This window comes from Ovis aries, chromosome 11 (assembly GCF_016772045.2).
Source record: "Ovis aries strain OAR_USU_Benz2616 breed Rambouillet chromosome 11, ARS-UI_Ramb_v3.0, whole genome shotgun sequence".
NCBI lineage: Eukaryota > Metazoa > Chordata > Mammalia > Artiodactyla > Bovidae > Ovis > Ovis aries.
In genome coordinates this window covers 38,502,386-38,527,981 of record NC_056064.1, presented here as the reverse complement: position 1 = coordinate 38,527,981, position 25,596 = coordinate 38,502,386, and the positions used below count along the sequence as shown (strand labels likewise).

General features: G+C 41.5%; 1 protein-coding gene and 1 long non-coding RNA gene across 4 annotated transcripts in view; one reads left to right on the top strand and one right to left on the bottom strand.

Moving 5' to 3' along the window:
• Positions 1 to 287: 287 nt before the first annotated feature.
• Positions 288 to 24,530, top strand: KPNB1 (karyopherin subunit beta 1). 2 transcript variants are annotated; one of them, XM_015098744.3, is made up of 22 exons: positions 288 to 646; positions 750 to 808; positions 2,881 to 3,063; positions 5,304 to 5,504; positions 6,519 to 6,671; positions 8,143 to 8,202; positions 8,766 to 8,855; positions 9,197 to 9,307; positions 10,180 to 10,281; positions 11,762 to 11,986; positions 12,874 to 13,065; positions 13,833 to 13,963; positions 14,511 to 14,658; positions 14,984 to 15,055; positions 16,216 to 16,360; positions 17,588 to 17,670; positions 18,145 to 18,252; positions 18,607 to 18,750; positions 18,863 to 18,968; positions 19,613 to 19,727; positions 20,374 to 20,535; positions 21,472 to 24,530. In XM_015098744.3, coding segments are annotated over exons 1-22 (2,631 nt in total). In that variant the 5' UTR covers positions 288 to 606; the 3' UTR covers positions 21,473 to 24,530. The 2 variants fall into 2 exon arrangements, with proteins under 2 accessions (XP_014954230.2, XP_060251552.1); XM_060395569.1 differs by having other exon boundaries at positions 20,374 to 24,530.
• LOC105610172 (uncharacterized) overlaps positions 14,803 to 25,596 on the bottom strand; it is a 16,151-nt gene continuing 5,357 nt past the window's right edge. Inside the window, exons 4-5 of one of the 2 annotated variants that reach the window (XR_009595576.1) lie at positions 16,608 to 18,379; positions 14,803 to 16,391 (exon numbers count right to left, since the gene is read on the bottom strand). This is a non-coding gene — a long non-coding RNA (uncharacterized LOC105610172). Of the gene's footprint in view, positions 18,380 to 25,596 lie in introns of both variants that reach the window. The other variant, XR_006061207.2, reaches the window with a different exon arrangement.

Below are 25,596 nucleotides of genomic sequence, written 5' to 3'. Positions count from 1 at the left end.
CGGCTCTGGCCTGCCTCACCCCAATGTCCCTCCTCTCGACCAATCAGCGCGCCCCATTCTGCTACCCGCCCAGCCAACCCCGGGCCTTGAAACCAGCGGGCAAATGGGCGCAAGGCGGCCCTTCAACGCTGACCGCCTGGCCAATTGGGGATTCCGCGTGGCCACGGCGGCAACCAATCGACATGGAGCGCGGTGCCGCCGCGGAGAGGTCCGGCCGAATATCCCTCCGCCTTCCTCCCTCCCTCTCTCTCCCTCCCTGCGAGCCGCCGTTCACTTACCGCCTCCCTTCCCTTCTTTCTCCCTCCGCCACCCGAGCACCAGCCGCGCTCTGAGCTGCCCCCGGGGTCCCTCCCCCGCCGTCAGAGGAGCAGCTGCCGCCGCCGCCAGCAGCAAATTAGAAAGAGGGAGGAAGGAAGGAAAGGAGGAAGGAAGGGGAGCTGGAGCGACTACCAAGAGGGAGCCGGTGAATGGGCTTGTGGTGACCCCCGCCCCCCACCCCACCCTCCCTTCCCACCCGACCCCCAACCCCCATCCCCAGTTAAGAGCCGCCGCCCGAGAGGCCGGGCCGTCGTCTTAGGAGGAGTCGCCGCCGCCACCACCTTCGCCATGGAGCTGATCACCATCCTCGAGAAGACCGTGTCTCCTGGTAGGACGCGGGGGCCGGGGGTCGGGCTGAGGTGATTGGGTGGGGGGAGGGGAAACCCTGGCCCCTCTGACCCTGGCCCTTTTCCCACTTTCCTTCCCCCCAGATCGGCTGGAACTGGAAGCGGCGCAGAAGTTCCTGGAGCGTGCGGCCGTGGAGAACCTGGTGCGTGCCACCCCACCGTCCCCCATCCCGTCTCCCCATCCCCTGCGTGCGGGCCTTCCCGCCCTCCCGGAGGCCCAGGCCTCGGGAACCCACCCCGCCCCATCCCGTCCCCCTCCCCCCCCCCCCGGTCCAACCTAACCCCGCCATCGGGAAGCCGGTGGGTGTGTCCCGCCCTGGGCCCCGGCAGCTAGCCAATGGCGCGGCGCGCCGGGGTGACTGCCGCCCAATCGGCGCGCGGCCTGAGGGCGGCGGTGCAGCAGGAGGGAGAAAGAGGGAGGGAGGGGAAGTTAGGTTGCGCCGCGCTGCGTGTTCAGCAAGGGTGGGGGTGGGGGAGCCGGGCCTAGGGGCCATGTGGAAGCTCCGAGCCCCGCTGCCCGCCCTGTTCGGATCAGGACCGGCTTCTTCTTCCTGTTCTTTGGACCCTATGATTTTCTACGTACTTGCAGAGCTCTACCTTTTCCAATTTCCCTTGATCTATGTTCATGGCCAGGCCTGCACCTGAATGCCTCTTAACCCATTCCGGCAATGTTTCTCCTTTTCTTGACTGTTATTCCTCTCCCAGGTCCCCCCTCCCCCTCAATCAGTAAAGACTAAATCTGCACCCAGATAACAGGCTGAGGCTCATCCTTGAGATCGGGCGTGTTTGCAGAGGAAATCACAGAGCAAAATTCCTCGTTTATCGTATTTTCGAATTTAAGGGGTACAGGGAAAAATGAATGTTAAGCCCACTAGAGACTGGACCTCTCTATAAGAATTGTTAGATGGATTGGTTGAAACAGCCTGTGTGCCAGTGATGTTTCTCTGTATTCCCTCCTGCTGGGGGGATGGGGAGCAGAGAGAAGGCTCAATGGTACTAGACATGGTTTAAGGTAAATATCACTGTAACCAGATGTGTTCTTCTGTGTTATCTATGCAAAATAACGCAAGCAAAAACAGTGACAAGAAGTATTTTTATTTTATACAAGCTAGGTTTTTTTGTGTTTTGTAGGTTCCCCCCTTCCATGTACTAGTTTTTGTTGCTCATCTTTTTATCCTTAACTTTCCATAGGAAAGATTTTTAACCACTAGTATGAAACTTTTGGTATATATATTTCTGTTTTCTGGTTTTGCTAAATTTGCAAGAAGCCTTTTCTTATTTCTAACATTTATTTTGTCTTGTTCCCAACGTTCCTAATATTCTTCAGTGGTACATAATTAATAAAAGTTTTAAGAATTATCTTCCACTGTGATTAAGGAACTTGTTAGTGGTAAGAAACTGCTTTGGGGTTTTCCTGTTAACTTTTCCATTGGAGAGAGCTTTTTGTGGGGAAGAGTAATGTATGTTAAGATACTTACACCAAAGGAGTAGTTTGAGGGAACCTCTGCAGTACAAAAGGTTGAGTGGATTAAAAAATCCACTGTGTTTAAACAACTCAAGACCAAAATGAATAGGAACCTTTAGTGTGGTAACCATAAAGTCATTTTCCTTGACATTTTAATCCTTTCAGTTGCCCCCTATTTTTAAATATTTGTTATTGCTTTTTCCTTACGTATACGTTTTACATTGTTACCCTCTTGCTGAAGCACTTAAAACTAAAGATTAGCGTCCTAAGTCTGTTTTAGATTTAGAAGTACTTCCCTCTCTCAGGCATGCTTTCATTCAAAAGCTACCCTTGAATATCATTCTTTTTGGACTAATGTGTTTTTTTTTTAATATAAAACAATTTTACTTTCTACCCTGTCATAACATATTCACTTAATAAGTATAATTTACTGAGGTACCAGATACTATTCTAGGCATGTAAAGAATCCTCTGACTACCAGTTTGTCAAACTTGCTTTAATTCTGGGGGATCTAATGTGAAGATTTGGGCACTAAGCTGTAACTCCTTGTTAAATGCTGAGTCTGTGTGAGAAGATGGATGACTTCCTTATGAACCAAGTAACATTTTTATAGGAATCTTGAAGTAAATATTATGGCATTTTCTGAGACATTATGTTATGTCATAAAATCTTTAGATTTTCCCCATTTTTTGGGTGCTTTTCTCAATTGGTGAAATTCCTAAGAAGTATTTTATTCACATCTTTTAACAGCCCACTTTCCTTGTGGAACTGTCCAGAGTGCTGGCAAATCCAGGAAACAGTCAAGTTGCCAGAGTTGCAGCTGGTCTACAAATCAAGAACTCTTTGACATCTAAAGATCCAGATATCAAGGCACAGTATCAGCAGAGGTGGCTAGCTATTGATGCTAATGCTCGACGGGAAGTCAAGAATTATGTAAGTAACTTTCATCTCCCTTTGTTCATACTAGCCTAGGGACTGTGGGTTCTTTTGTCATCTACTTGGGATAGGGCTGACAGTGTAATGATTGGGGGACTTAAATTTGAAGATGAAAGTTGTGTTTAAGTCTTTCTCATACAGTCTTTTTCTAAGTAATTCTTAGTTAACTAGCATGGAGCTTTTCTTGAACGTCTTCTGTAGATCATTCTCAATGTTTGGTGGGTTAGGCATGGCGCTGTGTGGTCAGGAAGGGAATTAAATGATCTCTTGGGCCTTTCAAGCCCAAAGAGTTTATGAAATAAGATTATGACTTCAATCTTGTTTTTATCTATTTAGCAAATTATGAGAAACTTTTAGAAATATCTGGCTTTTTGTCAGTGTTTTAAGGAGTTAGAAGATGGTTGTTGTTTGGTTTTTTTTTTTTTTTTTTTTTTTTTTTTTTAAGAAAAATCGAATGTCCCTTGTTGTGCATTATGGGATTCTTGTGAGTTTCTTGCTGAATTAGAAATCTGTGATTCTTGACACAGCAGAATATCAGAATATATGTATATATATATGCTTTTTTAAAATTAGATCTTTAGTGGCCTGTCTTACATGAAAAAGGTGCAAAGAGTAATAAGTCAAGAATCTGTGCAGTCAGATGGGCCCTGCTATTTGATGGGAAGCCATTGGGAAGATTCCTGCTTCTGTACTTGTGCTGGTCAAGGTTCTGCATATCATTTTTTCTGTTTCCTGGTTCTGGGTGTCAGCATTAGGTAAATTAGTGCCCTTTGCAGCAGTAACTTGTTTCTAATTATGTACCTCTTTCTCCAGTCTTGCATGGAGGAACTGATGACAGGAAACTGGGTTACAAAAGCCAACTTATTTTGAATCTTCTTTGGAATATGTAGAGCTATTTCTATCCACTTGAGTTTGCTTATATAACAACATTTTAATCTTCTCAGTAATTTGATATCAATGAAGTTTATCCCATTAATGACTGGAAATCTTGATATTTACTATTCAATTTCTTATTTTCCTCAAATTACACAGTAGTAAATGGGAGAAGACATAATCAGAACTGTAATTGGGGGTGGGGCACATCAATCTTAACCCCAGAATTTTTTAAAATTTTGAATAAGAATTTCTATCAGCATTATTGAAAGGTAATAGTTATTTAGGGCTTGTTTCCTTTTCATAGCACATCTGGTAATACTCTCAGTGCTGGTGGTTATTTCTGTTTTTTGAAATCTGGGTGTTGGACAGAGTTGAGAGCTAATTTCTTACTCCTCTTATTTCTGATAATTGAGTATTACCATTAGGGTCACCCTTGGTTAAATAACTTGTAGTACTCAAGAGTTAGACATTTAGTTTTTAAATCACCTGAGGTAATATTAATTAATGGTCTTCTGGAAGCAACTTAAAGGAGAAGAGATAAACATAGAGACTGGGATTCAGTATGCATTCCATACGTACTACAGATGGTGCAGTATGATGTGAAGGCACCTTACGATTTCTTAGTCTAACTTGGATTAATACCTGTTCACCCCCTGCCCTTTTGGACAGTTCCTCTCATCCCTGCTCCCTGCCCATGTCTTTGACACATAGATTTTGTTAAAGTCCAGTCTAGCTCTGGTAGGCCTAGAGAGCAAAACTTTCATTTAGAATCAGTCAGACGGTTACTGAGCTGATGATATACCATATAAGGGGGAAAGATAGGAGGGAGTTCATTATTATTAGCTACAAAGCAGGATACTAAGTGACCTGACCCAGTCAGCAGAGCTGGCCTGAATGTCTGGCAGCTACTCTTTGTCCTGTGTTCATGCCAGGAACAGTTAACTGTTTGCCTTTTTGAGTGGACTGGTGAGTCTTAGTGAGTTCATTGACTGAATTAGCTGATCATGATAATGATTAACTCTGGGTCATTGTGGCTTCATTCTTTGTCTATACTTGTGCCTTTGCTACTTTTCTTACCTTGTGTTGAAAATTGAGGTGAGGTCTCTGGCTTTGGAGATTCTATTTGGAAATAGGGGGTGATTGGTTTCATTTCTAGGCTCTGGGGCAATTCTTATTATGCTGCTCTTGGTATTGAGGCCAGCTGTATTCCCAACCGTTGGCCTATGCTGTGTATGCCTTTTCCTACTTTGCTATATTAAAGATGATTCAGAGGCTGATGTAAGGTGTGTGCTGGTAGGCACAATGTGTTCAAATAGTATTAGAAATTGATATCTTCTGTCTTTGTGTGTGCCCCTGCACAGGTTTTGCAGACTTTGGGCACAGAAACGTACCGGCCTAGTTCTGCCTCGCAGTGTGTGGCTGGTATTGCTTGTGCAGAGATCCCAGTGAACCAGTGGCCAGAACTCATTCCTCAGCTGGTGGCCAATGTCACAAACCCCAACAGCACAGAGCACATGAAAGAGTCAACATTGGAAGCTATTGGTTACATTTGCCAAGATATAGTAAGTACTGTATCTAACTTATATATTGCTGATTCCCTCTAGTTGTAACATGCATGGTATTGGAATTATTCCTTATCATCATAGGAAGAAAAAAACAAAAAACAAGCTATTGCAATGTGTTTTGAAAGTAGGGCTGCTTTATTTGTTAGACTTCTGTATTTGGATAGTTAATTTATCCTCATATTGCTAATCATGCCCTAAAGGAAAGAGACTGTTAAGGGTCACAAACTCAAGATGAAAATCCCTGTTTGGAGAGGCATAGATTCTGCTTCCTCTCCTTGACCTCATCCATTTCTGAAGACCCTCAATGTAACAGGGATGCTGTGTTACTTTTTCGATGACTATTTTACAGAAACAGGGTGCCAGCTGCTTCTGTGGTTGGTCTAACCACTGGAGCCATGACACAGTGTGTTAAATGCAGCAGTTCTAGGACTCTTGCTGCTGAGATTACCACTCTTGGTATCAGTTTTTGTTGTTGTTTTTTTTTCTATTTCTTCAGATTTTATTTGGTTTAGATGCTAAGTCATGTCCGACTCTTGCTACCCCATGGGCTGTAGCCTGCCAGGCTCTTCTGTCCATGGGATTCTCCAGGCAGGAATACTGGAGTGGGTTGCCATTTCCTTCTCCACTGGTATCAGTTTTGATATAGATGTGCCCAGTTGTTGATCCTTGGTCCTCAAATGTTCTGAAGCTTTACTTCAGTTGGTACAGACGGCCTGGAAGAAACACTACACTGCCATCTCCCTGTGCACAGAACGGTGGGGGGCAAAGCCAGCATTGCCTCATGCCCAGAGTCATTATGCTAAGAAGTCAGGAGATGAAGTTGATGAGTTTAACTTGTTCCAGTTCAAGTTTGGACTATCAGACCCTGGGATATTTTGCAGGTAGTTTGTCCTTAAATGGAAATGTTTGGGGAAAGATCAGAGAAAGTCCCATGATAATCTCTCGAATAGAAGGACTGCTGATTAGTCATGAGCTCAATTCTTATATTCACTGCACTTCTGCTTGTTTCAGGACCCAGAGCAGCTACAGGATAAATCCAATGAGATTCTGACTGCCATAATCCAGGGGATGAGGAAAGAAGAGCCTAGTAATAATGTGAAGCTAGCAGCTACTAATGCACTCCTGAACTCACTGGAGTTCACCAAAGCAAACTTTGACAAAGAGGTAAGTGTCTTTTGATTAAAAAATACAGGTTCAGAGGATGAGGCAGGGGAATTAAATGAAAGTTTTGTGTTGTTTTAAGGTTATGATTCAGAAAGTACTATCTTGTTTAGAAGTATTTATTTCCAGTCTAGTTAAGATTTGTGTTTTGTGAAACATGGCCATGGAGTAGGTGTTGCCATTTCTCATTTGGCTTTTGGGAATGATGTGATCTAAAACGTTTCTAGGCTTAGGTTTTCCCTTTTGCAGTCCAAAGTGTGAGTATGCTTGCAGGATTTCTTTTTTTTAATTATGGAAATTAGGCTGTTTCGTACTTCCATAGGAAGGTGCTTTTGGAAATTTATATGTAAATTCTATTTTGACTGACAGTATTTCCTTCTATTATTTACTTTCAGTTGTGTTAAAATGCACAATAAAATAAAGTTTACCATCTTAACCATTTTTAAATGTACAGCTCAGTAGTGTTAAGTGTGTGCACGTTGTTTTGCAGCCAATCTCCAGAACTTTTTTCATCTTGCAAAACTGAAACAATTGTTAATTCCCTGTTTTCCCCTTCCCAGTCACAGGCAACCAACTTTTCTACTTTCTGTTCCTGTGAGTCTGTTTACTGTAGATAATTTATATTAGCAGAGTCGTACAGGATTTGATTTGTCTTTGTGACTGGCTCATTTCATTTAGCATTATGTCTTGGGTTCATTCCTGTTGCAGCATTTTTAAAACTGAATAATATTCCATTGTATTTGCTTGTTGATGGGCATTTGGTTTGCTTCCTTCTGCCTTCTGGCTATTGTGAATAGTGCTGCTGTGTATATGGGTATACAAATATGTCTTTGAGAAGTTGTTTTCTGTTCTTTTGGGTATATTATCCAGAAGTGGAATTGCTGGATGATATGGTCTGAAAGCATTGTGTATATTTGTTGACTCTTTAGTTGGGCTTTCTGGTTTTGGGGGGGCCTTAGATTGGACAAAGTTGGGATGTTTAAGAAACCAAAGCAGTTCTAATTGCTTGGAAAACTGGGTTTTTCCTTGTAGATGTCAAAAGAGGATGGTAGCAAACAAAATTCATTAATCTTCTATATTTTACCACATTTGATCTTGGTTTGTTTAAGAATTCTCTTAAATTTTAAATGCAAGGAAAGTTTTCCTGATGTATGATTTTTTTGTTTTAACCATCTTTATTTAAATCCTGTGACCTACATTTTCCTATCTGCTTCCTTCTTCAGGTCTTGTTTAGTGAAGATCATTTGAGGGATTAAACGATTAGGGACCTCCTTAGAGGGCAGGTCAGATAGTAGACACCAGGACAAACACTAGAGTCCTCATAGTCCCATTGCTGTGTCCAGGAAAACCTGCAAACGGTCCAGAGTTCTGTGGGTCCCTGAGGGAAAGAGAGGTTTTCCTTGAAGGGATGGTCTAGTAATTTTCGTGTGTATATATGCTTCTTCTAATTCTCTTTATTTTTGTTCTTCTGCAGTCCGAAAGGCACTTTATTATGCAGGTAGTCTGTGAAGCCACACAGTGTCCAGATACGAGGGTAAGTGTAAGGTCATGTCTTCTATCTTTCCTAGGAGATGCTCACTCTAGCATAGTAGTTTGAAATGTTGGAATCTGGTGACTTCAGAAATAATGTTTGACGAATACTTTTATTAATAAAAGAATGTTTCTTCAATACGTTGGAGAAGAGGGAAGAATAGTCCTTTGGAAGCTAACATGATGGAAGTTGCCACCCTCTTAAAAAATATTTAAGGGAGAAATGGTTTGTGATCAGCCTTGCTACTTAATTGCTATAGGTTGTTCAAGGGCCCGTTTTCTGTTATAGCCTTTGAAACAGCTTTCCTACTTCAGGAACCTAAACCTTGACACTTGAAGCAGGTGGAAGTAACATCCAGTCTGAGGGCAATAGTAAGTAGTCCTGCCAAGGGTTCCACAGACACCTTTAAAGTAAAAAAGAAGGAAAGGAAAATATTACCCAAATATACCACGATTGATCCTATGGATTATTGACCGTCTTAAGTGAAGCAGTTACTTATTTACCTTTGTCAGATTGCATTGTTGTTAAACTAAGAAGTAAACGGTTTAATCTGATGTTTGCACAAGGTACGAGTGGCTGCCTTACAGAATCTGGTGAAGATAATGTCCTTATATTATCAGTACATGGAGACATATATGGGTCCTGCTCTTTTTGCAGTAAGTACTTCTGTTTTATGCAGTTGAGCATAGAGCTAATTGCAAAAGCCCCTTATTCTTAGATGCTGTTCTGTCAGTTCCGTAATCTTTTTATTTAATGTTGTGAAATCAAGGAAATTCCTTGAGATTTGAGTTCATCAGCAGTGTGCCAAGAAAACTTGTGCTAACTTTGTACTCATGAAAAGAGTATATTTTAAAACTCTGTTTCTTCCTGCGTTTCATTTCAGACCTAGCTTTCATAAATCTACATTTTTGAAACTTGAATATCTGTGGTTGTAGTAGGGGTCAAACTTGAACCAGCACTTATTTGGAACCTGGGGTATCTTGTTTTCTCTTTTAAGATCACAATTGAAGCAATGAAAAGTGACATTGATGAGGTAGCCCTACAGGGGATAGAATTCTGGTCCAATGTCTGCGATGAGGAAATGGATTTGGCCATTGAAGCTTCAGAGGTGAGCCTAAGAGGGCTGAAGTGGTGGGAGCTGTTATTCTGACTGGGTTTTGGAACTTACCTTTTTTATGGATGTTATTTTTCTCCTCTAGGAGAGCTTTTTTCTGACTGGGGTTAGAAGGTATCTCCATTTGTAGAGATTTTGGGTTTGGTTTTTTTCACTAGCCAAAGCCATGCGGCATCTATTTTTACCAGTTGGGATTTGTTGTAAATATTAGTCCTGTGAACACAAGGGGGCAGCAGGCAGTCACATTTTAACCAGATGCTCTCTGATGCTGAATTGTTTTCTTTTGGAAATCCTAATGCAAGGACGGGATGTATAATTGATAGCTTATCAATTCTGGTGAAGAAATCAGATATGGAGAAAGGGGTTAGTTCTGTACTTGCAAATTAAAATTCCGGCTTTGTTTCCAACCTTAATTGTCTTTATGTCCTTCAGAAAGCACCAACTTTTGGTCTCCTCATGGGAGCTTAGTGCATCTCTTTATCCAAAGGTCAATTAGTGAAAAAAGAAGGATTGCCTTGATCCTTTAAAGTAGATTCTATGTATGGCCTAAAAGAATCTCACTGAAGTAGCTAGACAAAATGAGTGCCTCCAAAGGCAACTCATACTGCATGTTACCATGGGCTCCATTTGTTTGGCGGAGGGACGGAGTGCACCTCAAGGCCTGCAGGATCTTCCCTGACCAGGGATGGAACGTATGCCACCTACATTGGAAGCGTGGAGTCTTTAACCGCTGGACTGCCAGGGAGGGCTCTGTGTCCCTGTTGCTCTGTGCAGACCCGTGGGCAGCTCTCGCTGTGTGCCTTTATATGGTATGCCTTCATGGTTTGTTTGCTGCCATCCAGAATTTGCTTTATGTTTCTCTTCAGGCAGCAGAACAAGGACGGCCCCCTGAGCACACCAGCAAATTTTATGCCAAGGGAGCGCTACAGTACCTGGTTCCAATCCTCACACAGACACTAACTAAACAGGTGAGTTACCCTCCAAATCTAGTCAAGTGAACTGTAAAGCCTTGGTACTGGTGGGTTTGCTGTGGAACAGTTGTCATGAAGGAACTCCGCAGTTCTGAAACAACTTGATGTTCTGTTACCCATGACTTCAAAGAGCTGAACTGGATCTATAAGGTCCTTTAGGCTCTGAGTAGTTTGTGACCAGATAAAAGTAACAAGACTTCATGAAGAATGTGGGTTTAATGAGTAAATAGAGAAATTATCTGTTTTTTAAAAAACTGTCTTTGGCTCTGCTGGGTCTTTGTTGCTGCGCGCAGGCTCTCTCTGGTTGTGGAGAGTGCGGCTCCTCTAGCTGTGCTGAGCTGGCTTCTCGCTGCAGTGGCTTCCCTTGTCGCCGAGCACAGGCTCTAGGGCACGTGGGCTCTAGGGCGCAGCCCTTGTTGTAGCGCGTGGGCTAGGTTGCCCCACAGCCCGTGGGATCTCCCCAGACCAGGAATTGAACGGTGTCCCCTGCATTACAAGGTAGATTCTTAACTACTGGGCCACCAGGGAAGCCCTGAGAAGTTATCTTCTAGGAAGTGTTCTTAGTTTCTGGTGTTCTTTTTGGCTTTATGGTGTTGAGAAAGATTCTGTCACCTCACCTGTTCTGGTGCCTGTGAGCTATACCAAAGAGCTGGCAGTGCTCTGAGGAAATAATGCTGTGACTGAGCACTGCAGGATTTCTGTGTATACAGGAATATAATTTGCTTTTAGGGAATTTCATGACTCTTAATACAGCAGTCTCAAAAGATAAGTAGAGATATATTACTTTGAAATGGACTGGGTGTTCCCTTAAATTTTCATCTCATCTTTCAGTTTTACAGTTGCCTTTTTTTTTTTTAATCTTTTGATCTTAGTATTTTTGCTTTTGTATATTTTTGCTGTGCATCTCATTGGGAAACAAATCATTCTTTAGGTATGTAATTTTCTGAAACTGCATAAGTATAATTGTCTTAAATTACTCTGGTGTGAATGGCCACAATAAAAAACACCTTGATTGCCAGTTTCAAGGGAAATCCAAATGTAATCTTTTTTAAATTTTTGAAATATAACAATTACTGGCATACCAGAAGGCTCTGCCTACCAGTGCCTTCTTCCTCTTCCCTCACCTTTAACTCCATAGGTTTTGACTAGTTTTGAGCTTTATATTACTAGTCATTTAGCTTTCTTCTGTTCTGCCTTTTACTCTATGTATTTGAAATTCACCTGTATTCATGTAGTGGGAGCTTGTTCATCTTGTTGTATAGTAGTGAGAAATACCTTCCCTCTGTCTGCATCTTGTTTAACAGAGGTTGTGTTGACGAATTTTTGTGGAGGAGATAAAGATATGAAGGTTTCTATTTTATTTACTTCCCCAAAGCTTAAGTTGTAATGATAATTGGGAGTACTGTAATCAGAGGTCCTTTTGAGTTGAAGAGCTTCTTTGATCAAGAACTGAACTACTGTCACATTCTTTAACCAGGATGAAAATGACGACGATGACGACTGGAACCCCTGCAAAGCAGCAGGGGTGTGCCTCATGCTTCTGGCCACCTGCTGTGAAGATGACATTGTCCCACATGTCCTTCCCTTCATCAAAGAGCACATCAAGAACCCTGACTGGCGGTACCGGGATGCAGCAGTGATGGCCTTTGGCTGCATCTTGGAAGGACCAGAGCCCAATCAGCTCAAACCACTAGTTATACAGGTAAAGCTAAGGGAGTGTAGGGGTGGGAAGTGGGATTGTTTATCGTTTAACCTTTTGCTTGAAGATTTGTCTTTAAGAACAAAGCTGTAAATAATCATCCACAAAGGTCACTTATAGATAGCTGTTTGCTGTCAATGAGGCATAAAATGTATTTCTTAACTTTTATTACAAAAACCATACAACTTGAAAAATGGAGACAAGGCCCCCAAAAAGGTTACCTTTAATCCTCTTGCCCAAGGATAACATTATTAATGCTTTGTATTTATCCTTGAAGGTTTTCTTCTGTGTGCGTACTAGGGTGGAGGTCTTACTGTATGAATACTTTTACAACTTGTTTTTTGTTGGTTTCTTTTTTCTTCACTAAATATTATAACACAAATAATTCTCCATGGTTTTCAATGATGTGGGTATTCAGTCCTCAGGACAAAATGACATGTAATGAAAAATCTTAATGAAAGTTTTGTTATTTATTTTCCTACAACAAGTGACACAAGAGTGCATTTTAGTTTAGTATATGGAACTCAACCTTTCAGGAATAGCTAAATGCCATTTCAGCTGCATCCTGGGATCTCTGCCTGAATAATTCAATAAAGATGGCTGAAAGTATTTGTACCAAAGTCTTAATAAAACTGTACTGAGATTTGATGAAGAGAGAGGGACTTTTTCATGTTTCCAGTTACTTTTGTTATATTGTTGAATATTTGACAAGCATATCGTATAAAATGACAAAACTGTTTTGATAACTTTGAGTTAAAACCCAACTATCAGTGTTTCCTCTTCTGAGGTGTTGGTCAGCATGAATTTCAATCTTTGTTTTTCTTTGCCAATAACTGTTATGTTTACAGGCTATATTTGTTTTGTTTTGCCAATAACTGTTATGTTTACAGGCTATGCCCACCTTAATAGAATTAATGAAAGACCCCAGTGTAGTTGTTCGAGATACAACTGCATGGACAGTGGGCAGAATCTGTGAACTGCTCCCTGAAGCCGCCATCAATGATGTCTACTTGACTCCCCTGCTGCAGTGTCTGATTGAGGGCCTCAGTGCTGAGCCCAGAGTGGCTTCAAATGTGTGCTGGGTGAGGCATTTTCTTCCTGTTGAGATAAGGAGCTTGACTAAGCCATTGGCAAGGAAGTAGGAGGTGTGGGAGAGAAATGGATCTACCTCACTAGAAGGCTCTTTTTGAATAGCATCTCCTTCCTAATTTCATCAATTAAAATGTGGGGGAGATGTGAGCTGCATGACCCAGAGGGAGCTGTTGACTCATGGTGACCGGTTTAGAACAGTCATGCTAACCCAGTGGGAAAACTCTGTGGACTTGGTTTTCTTTCTTTTCTTCAGTGGCTTGGGGACAAGAAATTTTAAGGTAGAGAGTTGCTGGCTACGAAAAGTACCATTGCTGAGAAGGGGTCACGAGGGAAGGAAGGTAGGCGGCCCAAGTGCTGAGTCAGTATAGGCTGAGTATAGTTCACTAGGGAACTTTGGGATTTGGGGGAGGAAGTTCAGATAAAGAATGAGTGGAATTAAAAGGCTTCCTGTGAATGCAAAGAGAAGAAATGAAGTGGTAGGCATTCATGGTAGGTGAGAATACTGTACTGTTTAGAGAATATTTCTCCTGTGGGCGGGAGAAACAAAATATAAATACAGATACATACATTTATTTAAGGATACGTATAGATATTGTCTTGAGATGACCTTGACAGGGAGAATTAAAGATTCACTGCCATTGATTTATTCTTAGATCAGTTGGAAAGGAACACTGCCCAGGGTATCTTAAAGGAAAATGAGGTGATTCTGGAATGGGGTTTTCAGGACTAATTAATATTTACTCTGTCTGGGTTTAAGGCTTTCTCCAGTCTGGCTGAAGCTGCTTATGAAGCTGCAGATGTAGCTGATGATCAGGAAGAACCAGCTACCTATTGCTTATCATCTTCTTTTGAACTCATAGTTCAGAAGCTCTTGGAGACCACAGACAGGTAACTGGTACTTAACAGAAATGAGTGGTGTCTTTGCATCCAACTCCTTTTACACTCTTTTTGGGGGCTGTCTAATATAGAAACATTGCAATAGGAGAAAGGAAAAGAATCCTGGTGCTTCACTGCCTGGCTTATGGGATCTTAGTTCCCCCACCAGGGATTGAACCTGAGCCCTTGGCAGTGAGAGCATGGAATCCTAACCCCTGGTCCACCAGGGAATTCCCAAGATATCTTTTTCATAGCTTTTTGTGCAAACTAGTCTATTGTCCACATAGGTTCTTCAACATTTTTAACTATTTTTCGTATAATTTTAGCCCTTTTCTAAAAGGGCCATTCTAATTATCAGGTCTGGAAACCATATTGAACATAATCATTGGCTCAGAGATTGAAATTTTGGTTCCAGGCTATATTGTGTCTGCCAATTTCAGATCAGGTCTGCAGCCATATTGGTTTGGGGGTTATTTTCAGTGAGATAATGTCTACATAAGAACGACTCTGTCCTTTCTCGGTCAAGACTTTAAGGTTTTTTGCTGTGTGTTCCTTATAGACCTGATGGACACCAGAACAACCTGAGGAGTTCTGCATATGAATCGCTAATGGAAATTGTGAAAAACAGTGCCAAGGACTGTTACCCTGCAGTTCAGAAAACTACTCTGGTCATCATGGAACGCCTGCAACAGGTGCTCCAGATGGAGGTGAGACTGAACGCCTTCCTGACGGGAAGGGCGTGGTGCTTTACACATGGCTCTGTTTCAAGACTGTTCTCTTGTTTTCGGTGTTTAAGTATATATGTTCTTAGAAAGACATAAGGCTCATACAAAAAACGTTACAACTTCCAATTGCATTGCTTAGTACAGTTTATTCATGTATGTGTTACACCATATATATGCATAAGTTTATTAACTTTCCATTAGCACTAGTAGAGATTATTTATCCAGCAAAAATGGAAGCTTTTTTGGGAGGGTGTTCAGAGCCTTTCAGAAGGTGTTTACTCAGAACATGATCTTCTTTTCTTTGTAGTCACATATCCAGAGCACATCGGATAGGATCCAGTTCAATGACCTTCAGTCTTTACTCTGCGCAACTCTTCAGGTATGATGGTGCCTTATCACTTAATAGTACCAGGAAAAGCGCTGTGTCTCAGGATGAAGATGATGTTGTGGGTGATGATGGTCAGAAGCTCTTCTCAAAAGACATTCGTCTTAGGAGAGTTTCCCATTTTCCTTTCTTGTCTGTCCATAAAATTTGCCTTTTGTACAATGTAGGGAAGGAAACTCCTCCCATTTGTGATGGTCCTCCCAAATATGAAGCTATTTTGTATTAGCAGCCTTTCATTTTGGTTTTCATCAGGTTGTTCAAGTGTAGCCTGGTCAGATTTGGTTCCCAGCTATGGTTCACTGAGCTAAAAACAGACCCTTGTGTTTTTGCCATCATCTTTTGAAGCAACTGCTTTTGGAAACTTTGTTATTTATAATTGTAATATACAGATTATAAATTTATAATTTCCTGATAATCACAGTAGACTTTTTTTTCTGAGGAGAGACTGGGAAAATGTTACTCCTTGATCATGACTAGCGTGATGGCATGGCTGAAGAGTTACTCCCTTTTTTACCTAAGAATAGGGAAACCTTGGAACTTGTCTAGTGCTTAGGGTAGTACTAGGTTATAGAATTGAGTGATGCTAACTAGACCATCTTACCTATGACTCCCTTCTCCTTAAGTCTCCTTACACCAGACTTAATTTTTTAAAACATGACTGTTAACAGCTCTTTACTGATTCAGTGACATTAGTTGAAACAAAGGGTAAGGAGGGAGGTTTGAAGAATGTTGAATTGGGAAAAGTCAGATTGGCTTTATCAAGACTTTCTTGACCAAAATCTGTAAATGGGTTAGGCCATTGAAAGGGTTGCTTTTTTTGTTTTATGAGTAATAATTCACATATGACATGTCCTTCTTCAAAGCTGAAATAATTTAACTGCCATTTCAATACAGCTAAATAATGGAGGCAGATTTATCACACTTGATGGAAGATCCTCTTATGCTTGTTCTGAATTGGGAAATAGATGAGTTATTTAGATGTATGTTTTGTTGCAGTTGATTTGCACTTTCAAAACTTCTGAGCAGAAAAAGCTTTTCCCCCAAAAAAAGTTCTAGAGACTTAACTGATTAAAAAAAAAAATCAAAGACACAGTATGGTGTGCTGGTTGGAGGGTTTGGAATTACCAGATTCTGAACTTTTATTCATTTTACAGAATGTTCTCCGGAAGGTGCAACATCAAGATGCTTTGCAGATCTCTGATGTGGTCATGGCCTCCCTGTTAAGGATGTTCCAAAGCACAGCTGGGTCTGGGGGAGTGCAAGAGGATGCCCTAATGGCCGTTAGCACATTGGTGGAAGGTCAGTGAGCCACAGTCAGGCAAGGAAATTTCTGTAGAATGCAAGAGAGTTTCAGTAGCCATGAAGAATTTTTGACTGCAAAAAGCATACTCCTGTCTTTTCACATACGTGTTATCGAGTCAGTTCAGAGTTGGAGTGAACATGAGTATAAATTTGTGCGTAACTGCCCTGCCACTCCCTGAAGTGAATGGGAGCCAGTGTGCAAGTCAGGCTGGCAGCTGTTTGGGGGTGGAGGGAACTCACCTACCTCATGTTCCTCGGGTTCCTTTTCCCCCTGAAACGTAACTTGCTTCATTGAGCTTTGACACCTGTAAAGGATGGAGGAAGCAAAGGTTTTATGTTTTCTTTCCTGGCACTTGGTACCTTCTGGTTTGGGTTTTAATGCTTTGGATCTAGGTTGAGACAATATGGTGCTTAGTATGGAATGGAATGAAACACTGAGTTCTAGGAATTAATTGATTTTCTGATTGTTACATATCTTAACTATTCAGAATTGCTTTGGGGAAACCGTATCTGACTTCAGAAACTGGGAATGCTTCTTCAGTGGTGGTCTATAAGGTGTATTACTAAGGCAGACTCATTTCTAGCATAAGGAACCTATGTCCAACTGGTCCGGCCCCTTGTGACCACCCTGGCAGGGCACAGAAGTTAATTTTAGTTCCCAGAGTAGCTGAATTGAATATGAAACCCAGACAGCTTTTCTTGACAGGCTTGTTAAGTAAGTCCTTGATGGAATTGTTTAAAGATCCTGATTTATTAAGCTGGCTTCTGGGAATCCCTCATGGACTGGTGGTTAGGATTTGGTGCTTTCATTGTCGTGGCCCATGTTCAATCCTTGGTCAGGGAACTGAAATCCCACAAGCCACATGGTGAGGCCAAAAAAACAAACTGGCTTCCAAAGAGTTCATGTTACAATCAGATGAAGAAGTATAAATCAGTATCACTAGCTCAGCCAATTCATAATTAACTTTGACATTCCTTGAGAGCCATACCGCTTGGTAGTTTCAACCAGACTGAAATCCCACTCTGGAGATTTGGCATTATCTCCAGCAGTAATGAATTTGGCTTGTCCAAGACAGCAGTAATGTCTTTATGATGAAATTGCTATTTAACTCTCATTTTACCCAGCCTTTTGACTGGAGTGCATACATTTTGGGAGAGCTAAGATGGTTATTTTTGCTCACATCTGTGATCCTGTGGTGCTAATAAATTGGGGTTTTTTTACAGTGTTGGGTGGTGAATTCCTAAAGTACATGGAGGCCTTTAAACCCTTCTTGGGCATTGGATTGAAAAATTACGCTGAGTACCAGGTAAACTGTGCTTTTCAAAAATAATATGTTTATGTCTTCATTTATACCTGGCGGGTATTATAGTACAGAAATCTGGATCCTGTAACCCAGGTGGGGCTTCTCCATGTGTATCAGGGTTGAGCTACTTTGTTGCCGTAAGTGTCTGAACTAAAAGTAGTCAGTAAGAAACTGGATATTAGACACACCAGAGTAGTACCCTCAGAAGGGTTTTGTTTTGTTTTCAATAAACCACCTGTCTCTGCCACCACCATCCCTGGTGAATATTGTCTTTTCTGTCCTTTCTTAATGATAGTTTAAATAACCGTAATTCTCTTTCTGCCGTATTGGTTGTTAAAATGAACTAAGCTCAGGGAAGAAGGGTCTTTCCTTCTTCAACTCTAAGTTCATGTGGTAAAGGATCAGTAGCTAGGTATGCCTTACCCCTTGCTGGCAGCCTTTTTCTGTTCCAGAGATGATCGACTTAATTCTTTGCAGGTTTGTTTGGCGGCTGTGGGCTTAGTGGGAGACTTATGCCGTGCCCTGCAATCCAACATCTTACCTTTCTGTGACGAGGTGATGCAGCTCTTACTGGAGAACTTGGGGGTGAGTGTCTACACACATAGTCTTAGATGGTTAAACATCAAGATCTGTGGCAGAGAGTTTGTATGTTCCAGAATGTTGGCTGTGGGCTTATGAAGGGAATTGTTCATTTTCACAAGATGATTCTAACCTAAGGAAATAAAGAGATGCATGCTCAATGTATGGAACCTGAGCGGCGCAGGTGGGAACCTAAGTGCAAAGGAAAAGTAAATATTATAATCTCCTCTACCTAGAGATGACCACTGCTGACTTTTGTGTATGTCACTTACAGGTCTATACCCAATATATTAGTTGCTTATTGTTAAAAAAGCTCTTTGAGTCTTTGGACAGAACTCTGTTTTTTTTCCTCCTTGTCAGAATGAAAATGTTCACAGGTCTGTGAAGCCACAGATTCTGTCAGTGTTTGGTGATATTGCCCTTGCTATTGGTGGAGAGTTTAAAAAATACCTAGAGGTGGTTTTGAATACTCTTCAGCAGGCCTCCCAGGCCCAAGTGGACAAGGTAAGCTTAAAGGTATCTTTTAAGTCCAGCCCTGATTGGAGGAGTGGGACTTTTCACAAATGCACAACCAAAAGCCATCGAATACAGTGATCCTATTCTTTTTCTCTTGCAGTCAGACTATGACATGGTGGATTATCTGAATGAGCTACGGGAAGGCTGCTTGGAAGCCTATACCGGAATTGTCCAGGGATTGAAGGGAGACCAGGAGAACGTACACCGTTGAGTATACATTCCAGTTGACTTAGTCTAGTGTGCACTTAGCCAGATGGACTGTGTGCTCATTGCATGGCTTACTTGTAAACTAGCACTTACTGCTTAAAAGAAGGGGAGGAGGAACAGTGCTCTAATGAAGGGAGTAGCTTTGGGGGAGGTTATAGACTTTATTATTTCTGACCACCATTCCTCAGCTGTGTTGTTTGATCATTGCAAGGGATGGAATCCAGCAAGCCTGTTGATGCTGGTACATGTATACCAACCCCAAGTGGGAGTTCTTGAGATGTGCTGCCCCTCCCCCAGTCCAGTCATCTGAATTGAAGGATTGGGGGATTAGATTTCCTCTGTCACCTGATGTTTTTTGTTATTGACCGGGGAAATACTGTACTTCACACTTCTGATGATATAGGCTTAAAGGAAAGGTTCCATTTGTCCTTCTATATATATATACATACTTCTGTTTGTTAAGGAGTATCTACCTCTTCTGTTGACTTGACGAATGAGGAAAAACAGTTTGGTGTAACTGTGTACGACTAGTTCTCTAGACCGAAGCCTCCATGATGGGCATAGGGTATTTGGGAATTTTGAAACAGGGTGTATGCCTGCCAGGTGGAGGGCAACCTCATTCGACCTTCTCTTTCTTTTATAGCGGATGTGATGCTGGTACAGCCCCGAGTAGAATTTATTCTGTCTTTCATTGACCACATTGCTGGAGATGAGGATCATACAGACGGAGTAGTAGCTTGTGCTGCTGGACTGATAGGGTAGGTTATACCCTGCTTCTGATAGCTGAATAGAACTTCTCATAGAAAATGAGAAGACACGTTATAAAGAATATTGAGAGTAGCCTGGATTCGCACAGGGGGGACTTCTTTCTTTAATAGACCCCATCATACCCTGTTTTGAGTTCTTAGGTGATCATTCATTTCGGACTTAGCTCTAATCTCATTCTAGACCCTCCAGATTTCTAATTCCCCCCACCAAACTCTAAGAAGTGAGCTCTCAAAGAAGTATAGAAGCAACATCAGATCTATGTCAACATCTCATATTCTGATGCTGGTCAACAAATTACCTCTGTTTGGCCTCCTCTACTGAGGGTTTCTGAGGCATCATTAGAAGACAGAACATTGGTTTTGAGGAGCTCAAAGACTTGGAGTCTAGTTCTGATTTTACCATGAATTGGCTGTGGAACCTTGGGTAAGGTCATTCTATTTTTTTTTTTACATCTCATTTTTGTAATCTTTTGAGGGCAGGTATTAGACTGACTTATGTTGAAAATTTCTTCTGGCTTTAAAAAGTAGGTAAATACCAAGAAACCTATAGCTAGCTTAGCTATAGGTGTGGAAGGTTCTAAACATGGTCTTGTTGTCGGGCCAAGAGCTCATTTTCAGTTGTGCTTATTTTGCACAGGGACTTGTGTACAGCATTTGGGAAGGATGTACTGAAGTTAGTAGAAGCTAGGCCAATGATCCATGAACTGTTAACTGAAGGGCGGAGATCGAAGACTAACAAAGCGAAAACCCTTGCTACATGGGCAACGAAAGAACTGAGGAAACTGAAGAACCAAGCTTGGTAAGAGCTTGTTTCCACTGCCCGCTTTCTTGTGCTTTCTTGGGGAGGAGGTACATTTTCTTTAGACTTCCCTGACAAGGACTTTCTTTTGGTGTTTTGTTTTATACTATTTCCCGTATAAGTGCTGCTGAGCCAGGACTTTGTTCCTCAGCCTTATACTACTGAAAGGGTCAGGCAGCCCCTCTTTCTTTGAGCCAAGTATTTGGTGATAAAGGACAGAATTTATATGACTAGAATTCAATGAAGTCGCCCCAAATCATTTTGGAACCTTAATAAAGTCATCGATAATGGCCTTTTCCCGTAAATCTTTTTTTTGCTGCTATTTCTTTCCTCATGTTCTTTCTTTACTGAAGTGCTTTTAGACATGGCTTTCTTTTACAAAAGATATCCAAAGTTGGAGTTGTCTGACCTCTGCTTTGAAATATAGCTTTGTTTTTCTCTCACATACTCAGTTATCTTACGTCACAGATCTCAGGGCTTCCCAGGTGGCACTAGTGGTAAAGAACCAACCTGCCAATGCAGGAGACATTAAGGATATGGGTTTGATCCCTAAGTTGGGAAGATCCCCTGGAGGAGGGCATGGCAACCCACTCCAATATTCTTGCCTGGAAAATTCCATGGACAGAGTAGCCTGGTGGACTACAGTCCATGGGGTCGCACAGAGTCAGACACAACTGAAGTGACTTAGCATGTGCAGACACACATCTCAGTAAAATTGGCCATTTTGAGTTTTGTCTTTATAGTTTTCCACCCTTTGTAAGTGCTAATGAAAGCAGGTGGATGGCACATAGGGAACTAATAAAAATAATCAGTCCTTGAAAAGTTGACAAATTCACTTCAGGTCTCTGAGCACTTAATTGTAGGAATCAGTGAGATGTTTGGCTCTATTGGCTATATGCAATCTCAAAAATTGACCTTTTTTCCATCTGTTTTTAGATCTGTTACCATTGGGATGATAACCTGAGACCCCCACTGGAAATCTCCAATCTTTTGAAAAACCCGGAAGTGAGGAGTGTGCACGGATGCTGAATGTTTGGGAAATGAGAGAATGAGTGAGTGAGGCTTGAAAACACACCATATTGAAAATCCTGCCACAGCAGCAGCTGCAGCCGCCAACAGCAGTGCTGTTAGTGAGCTAAGTAAGCACTGACTTCGTAGAAAACCATAACGTCGGCCATCTTGGAAAAGTGAAAAACAGTGGAATTACTTGCTTATAAAAAAGGAAGCTCTCGTCCCAGGAGAGGCTAGAACTAGCTTTTCTGTCTTTTGGCCGGTGCCGAGTGGAATGACTAGCTTGGGAGAGGAGGAGGGACTGGGTTCAGCTGTGGTGCTTTGCTGTAAAAGGCAGCCTGGCCTTTGCTACTGATGAGAGAGACGGAGCCTGGGTCTCAAGCCCACCTTTGGTGTACCTTTGCCACATGGTACTGGTACTGTATGCGTGCCGGCTAAAAGGAGGGTGAGGGGTTCTTCACAGTCTGAGAATGAGTGTGTGTGAATGAGGCGGTATCCACATTCTCAACTTCAAGTCATTGCAGTTTCTTTTTCCCAGAAAAAAAAAGGGGTTAGATGTTGCATTTCATAAAACTAACTGAAGTTCGGTCTACTGATGCAGCACAAGAGATGTAAGAGAAGAAAAAAAAAAGGAAAGACGCTCTTTAGGTTTTGTTTTTTGGGTTTTTTTTTCTTTCATTTTCTTTTTTTTAATTTTAGGGAAAACACTGACGAATGGTCAGAGCTCCCATCCTGATCTTTTCATCAAGGCGCCTTTCCTAATAATATGGTTCAACTGTGAATGTAGAAGTGGGGGGTGGGGTGGGGGGAGAAAAAAAAACAACTCTGGAGTTAGAGGATACAGAAAAAATAAAAATACATTGTTAACAAATAAAGAATGCAGACTTCAAAAGAATGCCACAACCCAAACAAACCAAAATTTAAACGCTCAGAATTGGCAGCACAAAAGAAAAGTTCTCTCCTGACATGTATTGTGGCAGTCTGAACGCCCCCAGAAAATTGTGCCAAAGAGTTTAGAAAACAGATACTGAGAACAAAACACATACAAACAGCAAACTTCAGGTAACTATTTTGGATTGCAAACAAGGAAAAATTAATGTTTATAAACAATCTGATAAAATAACCATTTGGAAACTGCTTGGCCTTCTGTTCTCATTTATTTGATTGATTATAATGAGGTATTGGTCTCTTGCTGCACTTCAAAACCAAGTGATCAAAAGAATACATATGTGTGTGTGTGTATATACACACACATATATATACATTAGAACTCTTGTGATGAAAATGGCACTTGAAAAGGTTATATTTTTCCACTGAAGTTGAAGATTAATAAAATGGTGTCAAAACATTTCCCTGGTCACACGCTTTAATATTTTTGTTTAAAGTGTGATGTGCTATGATAACTAAATCAGACAATTTTTTTCCCTTTTACAAGGGAACAGGGCACCTTGAATTTTGGTTTTAGCCTCTTTCAGCAATAAGGAGGGATGTCAGTGAGCTTTGATCCCCTTTTGGTTTTGCAATTATTAGGAGTTTTTGCTGGCATTTTGAATATGCTGCTTTCAAAAGCACCAAGGAAGATTTTAAATTGCTTCCTGGTATTTGGAGGATTAAAAAATAAGACCTTAACTTTCCACTTTTACTTCCATTCTAGCAAAAAATATGGGCTTACATTTTTTTCTCTTTGCCAACTCCCTGTTCAGGCCTTCCATTCATACGTGGGATTGGCTCAGTTTTGCCCATCCATATGGCAGCATCTCTAATAGCTCTTGTACAGGGTATCAGATATTGTGCCTTTTGGTGCCAGGTTCAAAGTCAAGTGCCGATCTATGAACCAGTGTACAAAAAAAAAAAAAAAATCCAGGTGTTTGAAGGAAAGACGCTCCATTGTGAATAAAGAGCTCACACCAGCTCCTAAGCCCTATGAAGAGGCCTGGCCTTCTAATGCCTTGTTTAAATTTTAGTTGTTCCTTGAGGGAAAGGATGATCTACTAACCATTCCTGATAGGGTTGGTCAGGGCTTAGGGAGGGGGCAGGAATATTGGGGAGAAAAAAAAATCTGATCATTCCTCAGTGCTACCCATTTCTGTCCTGTGTGGGCTGCTTAGCTAGACAGCAGGAGAATAAAGTACACCGAGAACCATGATGAAAACAAAACCTTCCGTGTGTTTTGTCATGTTTTGTTCCAGGGAAGCAGTTGACAAGTGCTGTTACTAATGCTTTCTCCCAGATCCGTTCAGTGATGGAGAGGAGGAAAGTGGGCTGGTTGGTTTGCGGTCTTGGTGCCTCGCAGTTTTCTTTGCACTGGTTATGCGTTTATTATCCTCTTTTTCTAGTTACCTTTGGCTAGTAGGTCTTCCCACTGGGTATTTGTCCTTAATCAACTGTACCACCTAAGGCAACTGGATGCAAAATGCATTCTGTCCACTCACTGTCTGGGCCTTCCCCACTCTAGTCTTGGCACATTCCTTCAAGAATGTCATTACCGTCTGGTAAGATGTCAGTGAAATGTGAAGAAAATAGGCATCAGACTAGGCTTTGGTTTGCCACAAGTGGCAGCTGCCTGTATCAATTACAATTACATTTATTAATTTTGCTTTTCATTTTCCCAGTTCCTCCCAGCTCCCTTCTGTTGAAATGTTGAGATTTTGGCTGTCAGAGGCAACTGCAACATTGCCTTAGGGACTTGTGGAGGAGGGGAATTGCTCAGTATAGTATTTTCATTTTCAGAACCAAGTAATCTAGTCACTCTTATATAAAAGTGTGTTAGTCCAACTTGAAAAATTCAAACTCCATCAGCTTTTGATAGCATCTTGAATTTTGAAACAACTTCCGTCTGTAATTGGCATTCAGAATGCCCTTGGCATGCCAGTCTGTGATGGCAGTAAAAGACCTGTTAAAACACTTGAGCCCAACTTTATTAACCAAAACTGATACCACCACCTTTATCTTCTAAATAAAGTCCGCTTTATTTTTATTTTCAACATTTTGCTGCTTCATTTTTGGTTCTAGATGGTGTCACCTTTTTGGAGGTGAAATGAGCTGTTTGAAAGAAGCTGGTATGTATGGTGACAGATGTGTGAGTTGGGGAGAGGAAGGACACATCTAAGGAAAAGCTCTACTGTAGTACAATGGGAAATGAGTGAGAAACAATTTCCTGCAAATTGAGGCAGTGAGAAAGAACTACGTGGAGGAGGTTTCCTGTCCAGAGAAATCTGAAACTGCTGGAGACTGTCCTGTCTTGTGCATATTTTTCAGGCTAATGATCTGGTCTGTTTAATGGCTTATCCAAAAGTTGGATTTTTTAGTTTGCAGCGTGTACTTAATTTCTGCTTACACTCTTTCCCCACCTCTGCCCCCCTAGGCCCGAAACTTGGAAAGAACACTAACTTGAGATTAAGAAACGGTCCTTTCTTTCACCCTGCTGTTTATTAGTGCAGTGAGATGCCTGCAGGCTACTTTATGGAAAAATGCACTTTCTTACTTTATGTTGGACAAGTAAAATGAGGGCTGACCTTCATTTTCCTACCTTAGCCTCCATGTGGCCTTTCACCATTTCTGATTGCACACCCGTCAGTAAGAAATTTTTGATCATGCATACCCCTATGTGTTGATAAATTATATACCTGTACTACTGTACCCCATATATTGTGTAATCATAAGACACAAAAATAGGTATTAAAAAGCAATTATATGAAAAATAAATATAAATAGGAGTTCTAATATTTTTTTTCTGTACCCAACTTTGGAGATACTGGGTTATAGAGGGTAACTTGTAATTCTTAACTAGACTGCATTAAATTTTGAGTGATGGCAAGAACATTTCTCCATTGAAAGTATACTTGGAGGAAAGAATGGTATCTGTTCATTATCTAATGATGGGGAGAAGCTGCTTCCCCTAAGAATCTTTTCCCAACAGTCCTCTAGATAATTCCCCATTCCTATCTAACTCCCTTCTCAACTAACACTGAGAAAGGACATAAAAGTACAAGGTTATAGTTGCACCTGGCCTCATCAAGGATTCTAGCCTGACCTCCCTGATGTGAAAAG